This window comes from Nelumbo lutea, chromosome 3 (assembly GCF_056320005.1).
Source record: "Nelumbo lutea isolate HS-2025 chromosome 3, American lotus-T2T, whole genome shotgun sequence".
Lineage (NCBI taxonomy): Eukaryota > Viridiplantae > Streptophyta > Magnoliopsida > Proteales > Nelumbonaceae > Nelumbo > Nelumbo lutea.
Window position 1 is genome coordinate 2,410,142 of NC_142686.1, and position 16,443 is coordinate 2,426,584.

At 36.9% G+C, this 16,443-nt stretch overlaps 1 protein-coding gene and 1 long non-coding RNA gene across 2 annotated transcripts in view; both read right to left on the reverse strand.

The window, feature by feature from the left end:
• Nucleotides 1–11,503: 11,503 nt before the first annotated feature.
• The window catches only part of LOC148862358 (uncharacterized), a 29,203-nt gene continuing 24,263 nt past the window's right edge, over nucleotides 11,504–16,443 (reverse strand). Inside the window, exons 9-10 of the mRNA XM_088981275.1 lie at nucleotides 15,124–15,316; nucleotides 11,504–11,779 (exon numbers count right to left, since the gene is read on the reverse strand). Coding sequence (XP_088837401.1) covers nucleotides 11,541–11,779; nucleotides 15,124–15,316 — 432 coding nt within the window. The 3' untranslated portion in view covers nucleotides 11,504–11,540. The remainder of the gene's footprint in view (nucleotides 11,780–15,123; nucleotides 15,317–16,443) is intronic.
• LOC148862359 (uncharacterized) lies at nucleotides 12,720–13,547 on the reverse strand. The gene is made up of 3 exons (XR_016110859.1): nucleotides 13,411–13,547; nucleotides 13,044–13,281; nucleotides 12,720–12,915 (listed from the first exon to the last, which is right to left on the reverse strand). It is a non-coding gene; the product is annotated as an uncharacterized LOC148862359 (long non-coding RNA).

A 16,443-nucleotide genomic window follows, 5' to 3' on the forward strand; every position in this document is an offset into this window, starting at 1 on the left:
GAATCCAATGTTTTGGTCTTAGGGTTAGGCCTAGGTTGACCCTTAATTGAGGGTGTTTGGAACCGTGGGCGTTTATTAAATAAATACTATTATATACGTACCACTTCATCATTTTCCCCATTATGTAAATCCGAACACATAGGGACATGTAAAAGTAGACTTTAGTTTATGTGCACGCCTATCGTTGGGAAAAGCTTCATTTTAGCGCTTCCTACAATGGGTAGTCATTTATACACTGTTTTGTTGATGTGACACCTAAGTATCAATAAATGGGTTCATCATACAAAACCTTTAGTAAATAAATGTCCATGGTTCCAAACAAATACAATATTAAGCTTTTTAGAGTTGGTTTTTAAAGACTAAGGCCATGTTTGGGAGTGCTTAAGTTAAAAATAAGTGCTTAAAAATGCTTATTCGAATAAGCACTTATTTGCATTTGGCACCCAACTTTTTCAAGTGCTTAATTTTTTAAATAAGCACTTATTTTATATTGAGTGTTTGGTAGTCTTTTTCTTTGATAAGAACTTAAATAAACATTGATGACTATTTTGTCCTTCATTTTCTTTCAAATTTTCAAAATATACCTTTTGAAAGCACTTTTAATAAATCAATCTTATAAAAACACTTTCATGAATGTACTTTTATAAAAAACACTTTTATAAAAGCACTTTTATAAAAGTACTTATATGAAATTACTTTTATGAAAGCACTTTTATGATAGCACTTTTATTTCGTAAAAGTATTTTTCATAAAAGTGTTTTTGTAAGGGTACTTTCTTAAAAGTACTTTTATAAAAGTGTTCTATTAAAGTGTTTTTTTGTAAGAATGCTTTCATAGAAGTACTTTCTTAAAAGTGCTTTTATAAAAGTACTTTTATAAAAGTTCTTTTATAAAAGTGCTTTCATAAAAGTACTTTGTAAAAGTTCTTTTATAAAAGTGCTTTCATAAAAGTACTTTTATAAAATTCAACTAGGGATAATTTTATAAGTGGTATTTTAAAATTCAACTAAGGATAATTTTGGAAGAAAAAAATTAAATAAGTGCTTATTGTATAAGCACTTCAAAATAAGATAGAAATTTGGGCATAAAAAATGAGCACTTATTTCGAGCTTATTTCCCAAATACCATGAAGTGTCTAATGGCCCAAATAAGCACTTATTTTTAAGCGCTCCCAAACATGGCCTAAAACTGTTTGGTAAGTATCTTGATCCACCAAGATGTTAAAAATGGATTAGAATGATATTTGATTGGAGAAAGACCAAAAGCTTTATTTGAAGTTTGATAACTTTCAATTATTTTAGGTGTTGTTTGGCAAGTATTTTTAAAATGATCTTTTAGCGGCCCGGATGGCCAAAAGACATAGTGAGCTTTTGGGATCTTGTCTATAAAGACAGACCATTTTGTAAGTGGCTCGGTCTACCAGGCTTTTAAAAATGCGTAGAGGCTATATATCATGCAGAAAGACTAGAATTCTTCATTTGGAGCTTCTTGAAATTTAGCGCTTTCAGTCTTTTCGAGTCTTTTTGTTGACACATCTTCTCATCTTTTCGGATTTTGGTTATCAAATGAAAAAAAAAAAACCCGAATTTCGGTCTTTCAAGCTTGTTGAAGCCCAGAAGACCACACAAAAAGGCTTGCCAAATGCCACCTTAGTCTTTCTAGGTACATATCTTCATGCCTTTTCATCTTTTTTATAAGGGAAAATTCCAAATTAGTACCTTGTACTTTAGGGGTAGTCTCAAGTTAGTGCCCGAACTTCAAATCATGTCACTAAAATACCTAAACTTCCAAAAACTGTCAAGTTGGTCCAAAACTATTAATAGACGTTAAGTATGATATTAAAAAGACAAAAATTCCCTTCACCTTTAGGTTTTTGTCCAAAGTTATTTACTTGGGGTCCGTTTGGCAAGTCTTTTTGGGAAGATCTTCTGGTAGCTTTGACAGTTAAAAGACGCATTCAGCTTTTGCATGAAGATCTGAGCAACCCAAAACTAGTTTCAGATGCATGTCTTTCCATGCGAGAATAAAATACGAAAGATGCGAAAAGCTTCATTTGGAGCTTCTTGAAATCAGCCCAAAATGGGCTTCTCGTGTCTTTTCGGCGCTCTGACTTTTAGTGGCTAGATCTTCCATGAACCAAATTAATTTGTATCTAAAACTAAACTAGGGACTTTCTATCTACATATGGTACCTGGGACTTGTCTGAAGTCTTGGATCTACTTTAATTCCTATTGAAGTGATTAATGAGATTATTGCCTTTGGGATTCAATTGTCAAACAGAGATGATAAACTAGTATGGCTCTCTACCGGAGATAGCTACTTTACCATGAAATCAGCTTGGGAAGTTGTGAGGCAAAGGGGGAATTCCATTGTTATTTTCAAAAAATTATGGCAGAACACCTTTCCTACAAAAATAAGTTTTTTTGGTTGGAAATTATTAAGAAGAAAGGTTACAATGGATCACTTGTTTGTTCGTGGTTCCCTTGCTAGAAAGGTTTGGAATCATTTTGTTGTTGTTTTGGGTGTAGAAAGCTTTGATTCTAACACCATCAACACCAAGTTTCAAAGATGGATAGATTCAACTAAAGGTGGTAAAAACCAATACCTTTTTGTTATTGTTATTTGCCCTCTTCTCATTGTTTGGGAAATCTGGAAAGAGCAGAACAAGCGGTGATGGGATTCAAAATTTGCTTGCTCCCAAATTGTTATAGATTGAGTTCGGCAATGGTTGATTGAAATTTTGGACCCAAAAGAATTTGAAATTAAATATTACTAATGCTCAACGGATGTCCTTGAGTTGTTTAGATATTCAAATTCGAGAAATCAGATCTAGGAAGTCTTACCATGTTTATGTTGTGCCCCCTTCTCGTGGCTATTTCAAGCTTAATGTGAATGGGGCTTCCCGTGGCAATCCGGGTATCAATGGATGAGGCAGTGTAATCAGGGATGATAGCGGTAAATTTGTTGATGACTTTTCTACCTTTTTTCGGTCAAATGAATAGTCTAGAAGTTGAGTCTCTGGCTCTTTAAACATGGTCTTGCCCTAGCTTGCTCTTTGGACATAACAAAATTTCATATCTATTAAGATTCTCAATCCCTCATTAGAATCTTAAAAGGTGAATTGGAACCTCCTCATTATCTATGGTACTGGTAGATTGACATTTCTGATTTTTTACATTATATGGATGTTGAATTCTTCCACACATATAGAGAATGTAATCAGTCTGCTGATGATCTAGCAAATTTTGCATGTGACTCCTTATGTACATCCTTTTTTGATATTGTGGATGGTTTACCCTCTCACATTCCTCCCATCTTGAACATTGATAACATTTGTCTTCCTTATATCCGTTTTTTCTTAGTTTTCTCAGGTTTTTGATGAGTATAGGTCCCAGACCTTCTAATTTGTATAGATTTTATGAGTTGGGCCTATCTTGTATAGCTTTTCAGAGGGGCCGTCCCCCACTCATAAGCTTTTTTCTTATCTATTAATAAAATTTCGGGTCACCCCTCCACTAGGAGTAAGTTTTGGTGTTTAAAGAAAAATGTCATCACATGACAAGATAATAATTGACGGACTGCTAATGATAGGGACTAATTAAATTGACAGTTTTTGGAAGTTTAGATGTTGTAGTGACATGATTTAAAGTTCGGGTACTAACTTAACACTACCCCTAAAGTATGGGTTACTAATTTGGGATTTTCCCTTTTTATAATTATTACCAAGTAGAAAAGGCCAAAATAACCAAAAGACCAGGCATAAAGACTTACCAAACAGCACCACCACTCTCATATTGGTCTTGTTGCTTTCATACACTTGCTGTTTGCTTTCACCTCAACCAATTAATCAAAGACCTTACTAACTAAGGAAGTGTTTGGGAAGTCTTTGCATATGAACTTTCAGGATTTTTCAAGCTTTGAAGACCAAAATTTGATATTTTTATATTAGGCAATTAAAAAACAGGAAGGCAAAAAGACCCATGTCCAAAAAGTTCATGAAAGCCCAAAAATGGCCAAATATCTAGAAATTGGAATCTTCATTTGTTTTTTTTTTTTTTTTTCTCTGCAACTAAAATCTTTCATTTAACAGTATTTACCAAATGGTCTAGATCTTCAAAACACAAGACTCCAAAAACACATTACATCCTTTGGCCATTTAAGGTATTGGAAAATCTTCCTAAAAGGACTTCTCAAATGACACCTAAGTTGGTTGGCACTTTGGATAGGAATCAGTTGGAGGAGTCTAAATATGATGCCAACACACATTCCCAACAATCATTGCAACAATACATTGGGAAAATATCCCTTGCCATTGATGGCGAGATGTTCCCATATAGTTGCAATGACTGTTGGGGAATGTATCTTGGGACTCTCTGTTGGGACCAGGCCCAAACTCTACCTGGTACCAAATAAAATCCAAACCACAACCAAGCAACCCGCTAAAATAAAAGAAAGGAAGAAGATAGCAGCATAGTTCATGGGAGAGAAAGAGAGTATTGATTGGATGTATAAGGAAGGGCTCATGCAATATATTTAGCACTGCGTATCATGGAATCGGCAGTTTAATGGTACTAGTTGTCTTTGGGGCTAGCTGTTTAACCAACCATAACAATCCACGTCAACCATAAAAAATACATGCCCCACCACCACTCCAATCCCTCACTTTATTGTCACCTGGCATGGCACATTATTTTTGGTTAAACAGCCTACAACACAGCCATCATCAAGTGCAGATAATCCAGACTCTATGATATCACATGGGTACGAATTTCGAATTTAGGGGATAATATCTTCACTCCGTAATGTAAATGGTTTTGCTTTTGGAAATAAAAATAAATGCCACATCAGCAAAATCATGTTGCTTTGCTGATATGGCAGATGCTTTTTATTTTCAGAAATAAAATCATACACTTTCACGGTCCCACCATATTGATATACATTGAAAAAGCAAAGATATTTGAAAAAATTAAAGGAGGACTAATACAAAAGGCATAAGAGTTGGCTTCAGCCAGTTCGTCATCATACCATCATCAATTGCATCATCATCCTCGTCCCTTCCTCAAGTGTCAAGTGTGGATTAGAAGCACAACCCCATCTCCATTCTCCATGCAGTATACAGGGCTTTGAAGATAGGCCCAAGAGAAAGAGAGTTATTATAATTAATTAATATGTCTATATATATGATAAAACTAGGACGTTCTATCAACATTAACATGTTCCAACCCTATTAACTTGATCGAATAGTATACATCTCACCATGAGACTGGAATCTATTATAAAAGTAAAACCCAACATGTATGAAATATGAGATGTGAGATGATGTTAGTAGGTCGTTGGAATGAATTTCATGGATAGGTGATCTGGACTCTCATTTGCATGTGCATGTGATACAATGAGTGAATGTATAAGTCATGCATGTGAGTGTGTGGGGTTTGTGTTGAATTCATGCAAGGTGTGCAAAAAGGATGGTGCCTGCAGGTCTCTGTGCACGCTAAATGAGTTAATTTTTCAGCATTCGGATATCTTTACCCATAGGAACCCTATCCCTATTCACACGACACTACGGCCGTACTTTGGGAATATCAAGTGCGAGAATACATGAATATTCATGACCAGAGAATATGTTTTAAGCCTCTTAAAACTCAAAAGCTTTACTGCAGGTTTGCATTATTTTTATAGGCTGATGTGGACTGTCGACTGGATTGAAATATGTTGCCGATCCATAAATTTCTTTGCTTCACCCCTAACATTTTCACACCGTTTTACCAGCTGGGGTTATTTACAAAAACTCTTTAATCTTCAAAGACAAGACAGTTTAGCCTGAGGGTGCAGTTCATAAATAATTTAAAAAATATTGAGCCCACGTGGCTCCCTGACTTATCACCTTTCCATCTGGAAAGTTTTCACGCCTTTTACATGTGTTGTTAATGTATTTGGTTAAAATGGCCGCATACACCAGTTAATGTAGATAGAGTTTGTATTTATTTAGATGTACATTGTTAGATAGTGCCCATAAATAATCTCATCATGATATTTAATATTATAGAGGTACACAATCAGGCCGCTCGGCACGAATTTGGACCGGCCTGGCAAGATGGTCTATGGGCCCGTGCCAGGCTCGGCATGACCGTATAGGCTGTGTTGGGCCTGGGGCCCAGCCCGCGGTATGGCCTATATATATATATATATATTTATATAAATAATTATTTTCAAAGTTATTATATTAATATATTTAATTGTTATATATACATATAAATTGATGCAAATTTTACACCACCTTCTTCCTATTTCAATTCTTGCTCATATAAAGTGGTGATTACATCAGCTCGCATACAAATAAAACAAAATCAAATATGAAGCAAAAGCAAAACCAGAATATACATGCATTTCTTTTGTACTCCCATTCATTCATTTACACCAGTAGCACAGCCCAAAAGGTAAAATTGAGTCAATAGTGGCCAACCCAGGCTTGACAAGACAGATATGGAAGCCAAAGCTTAACCCCCAACCGGAATTTAAAGCTGCACTTGGATGGCCAACCCGAACAAGAAACAAAAATAAAATCTGGGACGCAAAGCCTCACAGGCAGAGGTTTAAAGAATTGACTCCCAAGTCCCAAGGTTGTATCAAGACCTATTGATGGGCCAAATTTGAATTTAACTTTTACCAAAATTTGAATAGGCCCGGCCTGAAACCCAAGACCAAAACAGGTCTAAGCGTAAGCGATTGATCCATGTAGCTTGAGAAGGAAAGGAAGAAATCTTGAGGTAGTGACCTCAGGATTACGACAGATGATACATCATCCCATGGATTCAATAATAGCTCAATCTGGGCTTTAATATGACAAGGAACAGTATATACCTAATCTCTCTTTCTCTCTCTGAAAGGCACACGTTTCAAATATACATAAGAAATAGTTTGTAAATGTTTTGATGGAGAGAAGTGTTGAAGAAGAGAAGGGATTGGTTTTAATTTAATATCTTATCTTTAAGGTAAGAGAATAAAAAAGTAGGAAGAGATGGCTTTTGTGTAGGTTTGTTGGGTAATTTGGGCATGGCTTCCATAAATTCCACTTTTTTTTTTTTTTTAGTGGAATGTGGGGATAGGCCTTTTGTTTTGGAGTTGGAGGCGATCATTCCGACGTGAAAAAGGGCCCCAACTTTTCCATAACGCCCCTTCTCCCCTTTTCAAATTGCATTGCATGTTCCCTCAACCACAGTAAAACTAAAGCCCTCTCCTCAGTCATCACTATCTTTTTGCTTATTTATATTAAATTAACTCTAGCTAGATTCTTGTGTTTTTTTACTCGTCTCTCTACTACTACTACTATGGTGTATTGGTGTTTTATTATTATTATTATCTATTTTTTCCTTTCCCTTCAATTTTCTTTCTCCTAGAAAGAAATTAAGAGGAACGAGAGGCAGCACATGCACTGCGGATTGTACAAATATAAAGAAACTTTGTGTGTAAAAGACTAAAAGGTGATATAAGAAACGTGCAGGAGACAAAATGCATATGGTTTGCATGTACTCCTCTCTGCTTAATTAAAGTATGTCGTCACTCTCTTATTTTATTTTATATTGTTCTGTGCTACCTCTATATATCTTTTCCAACGCTAGCATTTTCCCTTTCAGTGTTTAGTTGAAAGCTCACATTTTTTGTGACCGTGGTTGCAAGATAATCCAGAAACCTCTCAATAAAATTTGAAAACACCAGCATTTCAGGGTATTACTTCAACTCATCTTTTATTTCAAAAGTTTAACAAGGGAGGTTTAAAATGTTATATATACATGTAGTAGAATGAGTTTTGTCCCCGTTAATTAATTAATGGGAATCATAATGTGGTATTAAGGTAGGTGATGAAGATCAAATTAAACTAGTGAACAACTTGATCCCTGCCGCAATGGTGACCCTTGAGCTCAGATGCAAGCTTGGGTAGTGGAATCTGTAGAGTAATAATAGCCAAATGGCCCGGGTAGACATCCCAAGCTATGGACTCTGATGCTTAAATCAGTATATGCCAAGCTGTCAAGGTGATGAAAAAACTAAGCAAGAATTAGAATTCAATAGGTGATCTCAGGCGGCAACTGTTTATCTTTATATATACAACTCATGCCTCCCCGGCCAGTACATGGGGTGACCCCATGGGCAAACAATGTCGTAGGCGTTAAGGGGCACGTAGTCCAAGCGGTTGGAATGACACGTCCACAATTCCAGTAGAGAATGCTCGATCAAGACGAGTCCGGATTTACACGCTGTAAATTGGAGCCACACATCTCTTTATTCATAATTCATAATAGAGATGGATGTATGGCTCCACTTCACGGCAGATAAAGAGTGAGTAGGAAAAATAAGTAGAAAATCCTGAGTGCGATCGAGACCCACTTGTTGGCGAAGTGGGGATATGGGATAGCACATAGCAGCACCGCTAGGTGGCATTCCGCAGTTGTGCATGCATGGTGCAAACTGCAAAGTGATCAATCCCATGATGCCTTGCCTTTAAATTTAATGCTGGAGTTGGGGCAGGTTAATTGGGAAGGAGCATGCATTGCCCTTCACGTTGAGATTGAAAGTAGGTGCATTAGGAGATATCCCCCGGCCGGGTTGGGTCCTTGGTGACTGGTGACTGGTGAGCCACACAAATCGGGTCCATTCTAAGTTGGACATCGGGAACCATCAAGATATTCGGGTCAGGCTGCCACTGATCCGAGGTCGTCTAAAAGCGTTATGCTACCAATGTGGTGCAATATAATAAAGCTTTCTTTGCACCACCACGTCACGTTTGGAGGATAAATCAACTCTATAAATATATAGGGTTTGCCAAATCCATAAATAATACATTCATCATGATATATATATATATATATTAGACTAATTAATAATATATATCCCAATTAACTAGTCACGGCCTTACCCTTATAATATTTAGAGCCAGCCCAAATAGAATTTTACTTGGAACGAGACGAGGTAATAAATAAATAAATAATAAAAAATTGGATCTTTACAGCAGCAGTTTATTTATGGTATATAGATTTAGGATCTCTCTCCCTCTCTCTCTAGTCTATACATGTGGCTCTTGGTGAAGAAGAAACCAGAAAGCTGTAGGACGTGAAGCAATTAAAAGCGTCCACAAGGGTGCTCGTGCTCCCCAACCCCATGCGTGCGTACTGCGTACTGCGTAGGATAGATAGGAAGGCTGAAACTGAAAGGGTAGGGCGTGTGGGTGGGTTGAGGATAACTGCCAACGCTCGTAAAATTGCCGACAAACATACCCATAAAATTCCACGCTTGCAGTTGCATGGGTGTTCGTGGTTAATGGGGCCCATACCCTGACTGCGCGTGCAAAGCCGGACTTCATGGGGGGTCGTATGGTGGACCCTACTACCCCTAACCTACTCATCCCCAATTCCTATCACGTACTCTTCCCACTCCTTTTCTATTACAACCATCATTATTATGACTTATGACTCTCTCTCTCTCTCTCTCTTTCTCTCTCTCTTTTGATATTTCCTCTGATTTCCTCAACTTTGATTTTGTTTACATTTCTAATTCATTCAAAGAATCAAAAGTGTAGTAGTGTACAGATGCAGCAGAGCAGAGACATGCATACCCCAGTTACAGTTTATCCTCCTGCTAATTTCTTCCAATAAGCAGTATGCGTCCGAGGACCGAAGGACTACCCTCTACCCCAACTTGTTTTAATTTCTCATTGTATACTATCAATCAAGCAAATTAAAGCATCATCTTGTACGTATAAGCTTGGATGAAATTTATTTGATGGATCGCATTAAATAAGTAGAAAATTTCTTTTTTTTCTTCTTCTTCTGTTGCATTAATTGTTTGTTTTTTCCATTATTTTCGTTGGTTGTTGGTACTTGGCAGTGGTGGGGGTGGTTCATCATGAAAACGCCAGCTTTTTAACGTAGAAGGCTTGTCATCATCGAGTCACAAGTCACATCCATCTTCTTCTCGCCTCTTAGTATAGAAATTTGATAAATTGAGGTGTCTCCAGTCTCATCTCTCACCTCTCATGTCTCAGATACATTTTCTTTATTTCATTCTTTTTTTAAGCTTTTGAAGTTTTTCTAAGCAATTCTCAACTACACTAATTAATAAAATTGATGATGTGATAACTGATAATATAATCTAAGCTTTGATGATGGACTGGCACTTTCCACTTCACAAACATATCTATATATATATATATATATATATATATATGAAATCATTGTGAATGTGGAAGTGGTATTCACTGAGCTCTGACTTCCGAGGAAGGGGTTCAGATGGATTGGATGGGCCGTGGACGGCTGTCTTCGATAAAATCCCACCATTGCTTGCCATGATCGACCATGTTTATTTATGTGTTGCTTGGCCCACAGTTTGAAATTGGTGGGCCGGTTCTCTTATCCTAGTGGCCCACTTTACCAAGAGTAAGTTCCATACGTTGGTGGCCAAGATTCACACAGATTTGTTGTTGGACTATCAGATTTCACTCGAGCCCATGAGCCTAGCTACTTTGAGAGTTAGCTGTTAAATGGGCATTATTGTTGGTGAAGCACACTAGCTGACTAATACTCATCGCATCATATGGAACAACCCTACGTCCCTACCTACCTAGGCCTGGTAAAATTGAAACCGAAGGACGCAAATGGAGCTTGTCCAAATAATGCAGCGATGGGCCTTCTTAGTTATACCTGGCTTGTCTTCCTTAAATGTTGCAAATGAGAGTGGCAAGCCGTGGCCTTGTGGCCGATTTTGTGCATATTGAATTTGTAATTAATGGCCCTTTTTAGTTAATTTTCACATCATGAAATGCTGCTATATACAATCATTAAAACATTTTGCAATCTGGGCTGATCCCCCCTCCCCTCCAACAAACAATATTCGGCATTTTCTTGCGATAAATGACTGCTCTCAGACTTGGGAACCCACTCCATTGCACCAACCTAAGAAATTGGTGAAAATTAAATAAACATTGTAATCCTTTTCATGGCAAACCATCTTTCCGGATTCATGAAATTTCCACTGCTCCTCTAGAATTAGTGATTGATATATACCAATGTACTTTGTTCAATAATTTTCATCATAAAAGATTGCAAATTAATAAATGACTCAACCATAACGTTGAGAACGTCCTTATGACAAATTGACAAGTAGAAACAAACAACGCCAAAGCACCCATATCGCACTTGTAAGTTGTAACATACATATCAAACTTAACTAGCAGTACCCTATTACTTGTAACATACAGCTTCCAATTTAATTTTCGGGGCATAATAATACCCAGAGGGTTCTTAAATTTCGCACTTTCATGCACCTCGTCTCTATCTTCTGATGGATTGTGACTGTCATATGTATAACTGCTACACGTTTAATATTGGATTCCTTACTTTTAGACAATTAAAATAGAAATTCAGAATTTACAAATATCATAGCCATAGCCACATATCCCACCATGTAAAGAACTCTACCCTGTAAATCTTGCACATTATGGTTTCGAGTCTTTCTGGCAACAAGATTGATTATGTAATAATTACTAATCACAGGATGTGTATGGTCATAAAGAGAACATGAACGATAATATGTGAGCATCGTAAGGTACTAAGGTCCACCCCCATGATGGATCCCAAAACATAATATGCAGGGATTTTAGCTGGATTGTAAAGCATTATAGGCATTACAAGAGAATCATTATCCCCAAGAATCTCAAATCCCATTTTCTGAAGTTCTGACCTGAAAATTTTGCTGTTCTCACGTATTCGTGCTAATTTCTGAGCCCCTGTACAGAACCAAAAGTAACTTAATAAATTATTAAACAAGACAACATATCAAGGCACTAAGCTGTTAGCCCTTGCAACAATCATAACACAAAGGGGCCATTTGATAACAGCTGAAGTTGTTGAACTGAATGACTTATTTCTTTGTCTTTTAGTTGATAAAATAATTAAATAATAAAAATATAAAATATTCAAGGGTATAGCAATCTACCCAAACTTCAGCTTCAGCCATTAAGGAGCCCCCAATCAGCCTGCTAATGCTATACAACTAAATGATATCAATGAGGAAATTTGATAGCATACTGCAGGTTAGCATGCAAACCAATGTTCCACCATTTAAAAGGCACATCCATCACTTTAAATGGGTATTAATAAAGGAAACTAAATATCTGACATTATGTAGCATTAACAATGTATCATCTAAAACTTCTTTAAGAACCATTGTGTGCAGAATATCATCAAATGTACCACTCTGATATTGAGTTCAAGGACTCAAGACATTTTTTAAGACAAAAAATTCTCAAGCTGACAAGCATGTGAACATGGGTTCAAGTCAAGAGAAGCTATTTCAATTAAAAAGATTCTGGAGGTTAGATCCATATCTAGTTCTGCTCACCCAAGACCCTGGATAGCCAGGGCCAGCATTGGGTGACGACCTTTAAGAATTTGCCTGTTTATTGATTATCAAGACATCTCTTGTGGATCCCCGTTTAGGAAAGAACATAATGATAGGCCTGAGATTCAAACATCTTCAACGAGCCCTGTTATTATCAATCATAAAAAAGGAAAGAAAAAGAAGTTACAGGTTACAAAATAAGTCCTCTAAATGGGGTTGGCATGGACAAAAAAGGTTGTGATGGGTACAGACATCACAACCTGTGCCAGAAATTGCTGCAGAATGCCTCTCTTTGATATTCAAACTGCACGGTTTAGATCATCATCATCAACTAGAACTTTTGTATTCTTACCAAATGTATTTGGTTGTGATGGGTACAGACATGAATTCCAAGACTAGAATCTATCTTTTCTACATTGACCTACTTGGGCACAAAAGACTGCTTCCATTTTGAATGTAAACATTTCAGAAAAAACAAATTTGCTGCCATTTTCAATACACAAGCGTATTCTTACCAAGTGCCTGCAAATTCGCATTGGTTCAGTGTTTGCACTCTTACCAAACACAGCCTAAAGCAGAATCTATTTCCATGCTAATTCACCAAATTCAACAAAAGATAAGATGCAAAGGAAATAGGGAAGAATTAGAACCTTAGATCCCGCAATATAGCCACCACATGATCCAAACGACTTTGTAAAAGTTCCCATCATGACATCCACATCAGCGGGATCAACTCCTAAGAGCTCACAAACACCTCTTCCTGTCTTCCCAACTGCTCCAATGCTATGGGCTCCAATGCTATGGGATCAACTCCTAAGAGCTCACAAACACCTCTTCCTGTCTTCCAACTGCTCCAATGCTATGGGCTTCATCCAAATATGTGTATGCCTATAATAAATGAAACAAATGAAAAAGAAAAAAAAAAAAAAAAAGAACAGTATCCTATGGGATGAGAGGAGAGTATGAAGGAAGATTAAGCATGGGAGCTATGAATGGGAAAAGAAACACACACCTTACCATGGTGTTTGGAATCAAAACCGGCAAATTTTGTGTCAGTTTTGGGTTGACCAAAGCAAGGTAAGTTGACCTTTATGTTGGCTTCTAGTCATCCCTAAGAATCACCTAGCCCCACTCACTGTCACCACTTAAACTGCAGACAGGCAAGTTCAGATAATGGCAAACCTTCAAAATGTTCTCAGATATCAGTCATGTTTGATTAGTGGAATTCAAATTTAAATACACCCTATGATCCAAAGATATCTGTAATCAGTGTTGGATCAGAGCAGAAATGGAATTGGGATGGAATTTCTTACAGGTCTTCCCCTACAGAACCCATAAGAAAAAAATCAGTTACAAGTTTAAGGGGCTAGAAGGACTAGGAGCAGACCAAAAGGGACATAGATCGAAGTGGTAAGAAATGATTTAGGCGCTCATATTTAACAATGGGTATGGCACACAGTTGTCAAGGGGATGCCTAGGAAACTAGGCGATTTTCAAAATTTACCTTGTCCAAACACCATGTAAATTTTGTATTAGGCACACACCCAGTCAATTAGGCGCACACCTAGGCAACGAGGCAGACGCTTAACTCCAAGGTGGGAACCTAGAAGCAAGGCACGTTAATACATTTGTTTGATCATTTAATATTTTTTTTATATTGATTTTTTTTACTTTTTTTCCTGCAAATAATTTGTATTGGTTTGTTTTTGTTACTACAAAAGAACCTATCGCATATTATCACCCTTTTTATTACAAGAATACTAGTAAATCTTGTCTTTTTAGGATTTTATTTTCATGGCAGAATCAAATATAAGAGGGAGATCTGCCCAGTTTCACACGGGGTCCAACTTCAACCTGTGGCTGCATAACCAAAAAGGAAATCTAAACAACTTCAAACATGCCAGGTACCTCAAGTGGTTCTCAGTTTACAGTCCGCCCCGAACCACTTCTTCTTTTACCCTCTTTGTTGTCAGCCTTTTTTTCTTCATTTTTGTTTCCTTTTTTCTGTCTTTTCCCTACATTTTTATCTGATTTTTTTTGGAATAAAAAGGGGCTCCACCCCCTTCTTTTCTTCTTCATTTTCCTGCAATTTTTTCACCCTTTTGCATCTTCAAAGGTGATCTAAAAGGACTCTGCCCCTTTTTGTCTTACTCATTTACCTGCAAAATTTTCACTTTTTTCCTCCTCGAAGATGATCTGGAACAGGGTTTCTGTCCCCCTTTTCTTCTTTATTTCCCTGAGTTTTTTCATCATTTTTTCCTCTTCATTGGTGGACTGAAATAGGGGCTCCTCCCCCTTCTTTTCATTTTCTTCTTTTACGTTAGTGTTTCCCCAGCTTTTCTTGGTCTAAAACAGAAGTGGAGCCCCTTGTTCTTTTTCTTGGTCCAAAACAGGGGCTCTGCCTCCCTGTTTTCTTCTTAAGTTCTTTTTCTTTTCTTGGTCTAACACGGGCTGTTCAGTTCTTTTAAGTCCAATTTCTATTTATAATATTCTGTTTTGCATGCTTTAAGCAAGACTGCAAGAATCACAAGCACAAAAATTAGTTTAAAGGTTTTCAGGTTAATGTATAAAACCAAATAGCCAGCTCATAAGAGTAGAAATATTTTTTTATTTCATCGCCTAGGCGAGGCCTAGGTGCCCCATGGTTGCCTAGCCTCACCTTGGTGCCTTGAAAACTATCATATGGCATTAAACAGAATGGAATGGTGAAGCAGGATTCATGTAGCTGACCCCATATAGTTGTGATAAGGCTTAGATGATGATGACGAGGATGATGATGATGATGATGATGATGATGACGATGACGATGACGATGACAACGATGAATACAAGTTTTTGAATTCTGTTCTTTGGATCTGAAATTGGCACTGGAACTTGTGGAAGTGTAGGCATGTTTTCCACAACTTTGCCAGATTTCAAAAACCTGTACAGGGGCAGGTTTTAAACTTCAGTCCATGTGGAACACTAGAAATCGAATTAATTTGTGGAAATCAGTAGAAGTCCATGGAAATATTGTATGAAAATACTGGAAATCTATGATAAACCTTTAGAAAAAGATATATAAACATCAATACACACTTAGCACTAATTATATAACAAAAACAACTGATTAAAATAGGAACGATAAAATATAAAAAGTGATTTAATCAATGTATGTGCATGATAATACATAAATAAATAGTACACAATCATACTAAGAAGTCTGTTGAAGAAATTCTTTTAATCCAAATAATTTATAACCTAAATAAGTGGGTTGGCTAGTGTGCTAGATAATTCATCAAAACTAAAAGAGGTGTCCCGTATGGGAGTTCCCTCTCTTTAAGTGAAAGGGACAGATGTCCTTCACCTAAGGGGAAGGGGTAGTTACATAACTACCACACTCCCCATTTAATCTCCTCAAGGAGAAGTTAGAGGCTCCTCTTAGAGAAAATTGTGTCTCAGAGAATACCACTCTTAGATATTTTTAAGAAAAGCTAAGATAAAGAGAGAAGAAAAGAGAAGTTCTCAACGGAAGACAAGGAAGGAAAAGAAATCTCACTAAGATAGGAAGGTATAGAAAAGTCCTCTGTAAATACTTTATTTTTTACTTGGTTGATTATGGTCCCTCTATCAAGACAAATTAGGGATTAAACCATCTATAGTCTAATTCCTAAGGACTGATTATGGTTCCCTACAAATGGAAATGAAGAACAGAGGGATAAAAACCGTCTACAATCAAATATTCAATTTAATTGACTACGGTTCCCTTCTTGTATGCAAAATCTAGAGGATTAAGGCTGTCTACAATTAGAATTTCATCTGATTGACTACAGCTTATTGTGAAGAAAGGAGTGAGAAGGAAATCTTATTTGTATCAAAAGGAAAAGAAAGAAATCTTATTTTTCTTTTCTTTTGTTCTATGCATTCATTTCTCTACGTGAGAATCAAAAGGTGTTCTCTACTTTCTTGTGGAGATGTAATTAAGGGGAACAATCCATATGATTCCCTGAATGGGCCTTACCCAAAATAATAAAAACTCAATCACTTAATTGAGTGAATTATGTTGCATGC